This window comes from Sinocyclocheilus grahami, unplaced genomic scaffold (genome assembly GCF_001515645.1).
Source record: "Sinocyclocheilus grahami isolate Dianchi unplaced genomic scaffold, SAMN03320097.WGS_v1.1 scaffold179.1, whole genome shotgun sequence".
NCBI lineage: Eukaryota > Metazoa > Chordata > Actinopteri > Cypriniformes > Cyprinidae > Sinocyclocheilus > Sinocyclocheilus grahami.
In genome coordinates, this window is record NW_015505358.1 from 137,245 (window position 1) to 141,229 (window position 3,985).

Genomic DNA, 3,985 nt, shown 5'->3' on the forward strand with positions numbered 1-3,985 from the left:
ATACATCTTGCAGATGTAAATGCAGACGTCAAATAGACGTCTCCTTGATGTGCGTGTGCTGTTACGTCATGGTATGCAGAAACCCACAGATCGCTAAAAAAGATGCTACATTGGGGTTAAATAATCACTTTAAAATGAGATGAGATGAGATGATGACTTAGAACATCTCGTTTGAGGTCATTTGACTGATGCTGCCTTTAACTTTCAGCAGAGACAGTCCAGGAGGAGAAGATTCGTCAGCTGGCTCAAGCGGTTCAGGACCAGGCCTTTGAGGTTCAGCAGCACTGGGAGCGGTTCAGTGCTCAGGCCACCAGCTGGCAGCACGAGGTTGACTGGGCTCTGGGGAAACTTCAGGACCTCCAACAAGCCATGAACCAACTGGACCTAGGCCTGGCTGAGATGGAGAATGAGAGCTGGCACTCTGAGGAACACAGCATGGCCAACTGTGTGCTGGAGAACGAGGAAAATATCGTGAGTTCAAATAAAAAAATATGGCAAGGCTTTAAAATGCGGCCCCGTTAGTTAATGCAATTACTAAAAGTAACTAATAATGAGCAATTCATTTGTTACAGTATTTATTAATTAGGTCCGATAAATATTGTAACATTACAATTTTTTAATTTTAATAATAGTAAATAAATGTTGAAATTTACATTTAGTAACGATCAGTAATCAAAATAAACCAAAATTAATTTTCATTGTTTATTTTATTAATTTTTTTTCTGAATGAGTAGCCTATACGTTTTCTATTTCTCGTTTCAGAATTGTTCTTCAAAATGTTTTAATGCCAAACCTTTTCAATATAAGCCAGAATTTGTGTCTTTTTTTGTTTTTAGGAACTTTTTTTTTTATTATAAACTCTGTTATTATTTGTTTTTTATGACATGCTTTACTGTTCAACTAATAGGTATACTGTATGATAAGCATCTATTTGAGAATATTAATTATTACGATTTGTTTTCTACCATTGTTTTTGAGAGAAGAGAGAAAATTTACTCTAGTACTACAGATGTCAGTGTGTTCACCCTCTAGACTTCATTTTTATTCCAGTTTGACCTCCACAGACTTAAAACTATTATACAACTGTTATGATATGTGACAGATGGCTCATCCCTCATGTCTCATGTGATGATCAAATATGAAATTTTCTTTGTAATTTTAGCCTTGAATAGAATAAGGCAGATCCAGTGAAAGATCACACTCAGATTTGACTGTACAAGGGCATTTCAATAAATATGTCAGCAAACCGTCTCATGTGAGTAAATGCATCTGTTTGATTGAATGGTTCCACCAGGTCAGATTAGGTAGAGGACTGCATACGTGCAAGGCCATCAGACCATGCTGTCTATTGCTCATACAACGTCAAACATCAGGGTCAAGATGGAGTTATATTGGTTAAACTCTGAGATGTGCAGTAATGGGCACAACACCATCCGAAATACATTGCAGACTCTTTAAACTGTATGCATCCATGGTCATGCTAAATGTAAATAAATGTACTCATATGAAAGTAATCATTTAATCACCCTCAGGTTATCCAAGTTGTAGATGACTTTGTTTCTTCATCTGAACAGATTATGAGAAATTTAACATAATATCACTTGCTCACCAATTGATCCTCTGCAGTGAATGGGTGCCGTCAGAATGAGAGTCCAAACAGCTGATAAAAACATCACAATAATCCACATGTAATCCACACCACTCCAGTCCATCAATTAAGGTTGCATGTTTGTAATAAACATGTTCATCATTAAGAAGACTCAAAGACTCCTCTATCCAAAATATTGCTTCCTCCAGTGGAAAAGTCATCTCGTCTGAATCAGGAGAGAAATATGCACAGATCAAGCACCTTTTACAAGCAAAAACAGTTCAATATAGCTTTAATGTGAGAGTACAACAGGTGATGGACTTTTTCACTGGAGGAAGCGTTATTTAAAGTTAGAGGTTTAAGTTAAAGTTTAAGGTTTAAAGTTAAAATGCCTTAATGTTGGATATGTTTCTTACACTCTTACACGCAGCTTTCCACTTCATTAAACATTAACTGATGGACTGGAGTCGTGTGGATTATTGTGATGTTTTTATCAGCTGTTTGGACTCTCATTCTGACGGCACCCATTCACTGCAGAGGATCCATTGATAAGCAAGTTATGGAATGCTACATTACTCCAAATGAAGAAACAAGCTCATCTACATCTTGGATGGCCTGAGGGTGAGTACATTTTCAGCAGATTTTAATTTTTTGGGTAAACTATTGCTTTAATTCTGTCGTTTGCACATTGAAGGTCAAAATTTTAGATTATTTTACACTTCAGGTTTAGAATATTTCTTACTAGCCCACATAATAGCTATAAAGATGCCAATTTGTGCCACATGGGCAACAGATAATTTGAGCCGGCTGGCATCGCACTCTGAAATGCTCGTAAGATGCATTCAAAGCCCAGCATTGACCTTGAAGAATCAATTATTTTTAATCATGCATTAGGATCACTGAAACCACACGAAGTCCAGTTTGTTTTTGATTGCTCTTATATCCCGTAGCTTGATGAGTGTGTGACTGTCATGTTGTTTTGAGGATCCTGTGGGCAGAAATATTGACCCTACGTATTGATCTGGGCAGCTGGAGAACATAGATAATTAAGCTGCTACCTGCCCGATGACACTCTAGGGCCTTGTTTCACCAACACAGACAGGCTGTTGCTAACTCATTTTTGGAGCTCGAACAACAACATTTTTCACCCCAAGTGAGCATCTTGGGTTTTCATGTAATAGTTTTATTCATGTAACTGAAAGACTTGCACCATTTGTGCTTTTGGGATGTGGCATTGTCTGTCACACAAGATGAAAAGGGCACTCATTATATTTTGGCAGAGATGTGCCTCCACAGACTCTTGGAGTCAGGCGTGTTGGATAATGAGCGTCTGGTCATTTCTGAAGTGAAGTGCCAGCGACTACTTTCTCATATTCTCAGAACAATGTCTTTATTTTTCTCCAGACTGCCCCCTGCTTAGTCGTCTCATAGGATGAAAAAGCCTTTAAAGCACTGTAATTTCCCTCTGATCTGAGCTACCATTATGTCTCCATTGGAGGGGTATGTTTCGCATTATGGTCTGATAGCACAGTAAGATGTTAGGCATCATTTTTTATCTTGCCATCTGGTGTAGTCATAATCTTTCAATCTTGCTTGTTTGAGAATATTTTTCTTTTTCCAAATCTTATCAGGGGATTGTGGGTAATCAGCACCAGCAGTTTCAATGCTCTCAAACGGATAAGAGACATTTCTCCCATGACTTCTTGTCTGGTAAGTCGTTTTTTATGCATTCGTCAGTATTCCCATAGTCATAGAAAATCTTTTTAATTCTAAAATGGTGATTTTTAGGCCTGGAACATGTTTGTGCGAAATAATTAACAGTAATTTCTGTAGTGAATATACACTGCCGTTCAAATGTTTGGGGTCGTTTAGATTTTCGTTTAGTACTTTTATTCAGCAAGGATGCAAAAAAATTTATCAAAAGTGACAGTAAAGACATTTTTAATGTTTCAAAAGATTTCAAATATATGCTGTTATTTTCTATTCATCGAAGAAAAAAAAAGTATCATGTTTTCCACAAAAATATGAAGAAGCACAACTGTTTTCAGCTTTGATGATAATCAGAAATGTTTCTTGAGCTGCAAATCAGCATATTAGAATGATTTCTGAAGGATCATGTGACACTGAAGACTGGAGTCATGATGCTGAAAATTCAGTTTTGATCACATGAATATATTACACTTTAAAATATACTTTAAACTGTAATAATATTTTCCAAAACAACCATTTCTACTGTATTTTTGATCAAATAAATGAACATAAGAAATTTCTTTCAAAACCAATAAAAAAGCCTTTGAACGGTAATGTACATTTGTTTAGTTATACTCAACTCTGAAGTAATTCATTGGCTATAAATTGCTCTTTTGGAGTGCAATTTCCCATAAAACATATGTATTC

The 3,985-nt window shown here is 36.4% G+C and overlaps 1 protein-coding gene across 1 annotated transcript in view; it reads left to right on the forward strand.

Annotated features, from left to right (window-relative positions):
- LOC107594104 (utrophin-like) overlaps positions 1–3,985 on the forward strand; it is a 22,144-nt gene that overhangs the window by 4,447 nt on the left and 13,712 nt on the right. Inside the window, exons 4-5 of the mRNA XM_016284055.1 lie at positions 209–471; positions 3,220–3,298. Of these exons, the coding sequence (XP_016139541.1) occupies positions 209–471; positions 3,220–3,298 (342 nt within the window). The remainder of the gene's footprint in view (positions 1–208; positions 472–3,219; positions 3,299–3,985) is intronic.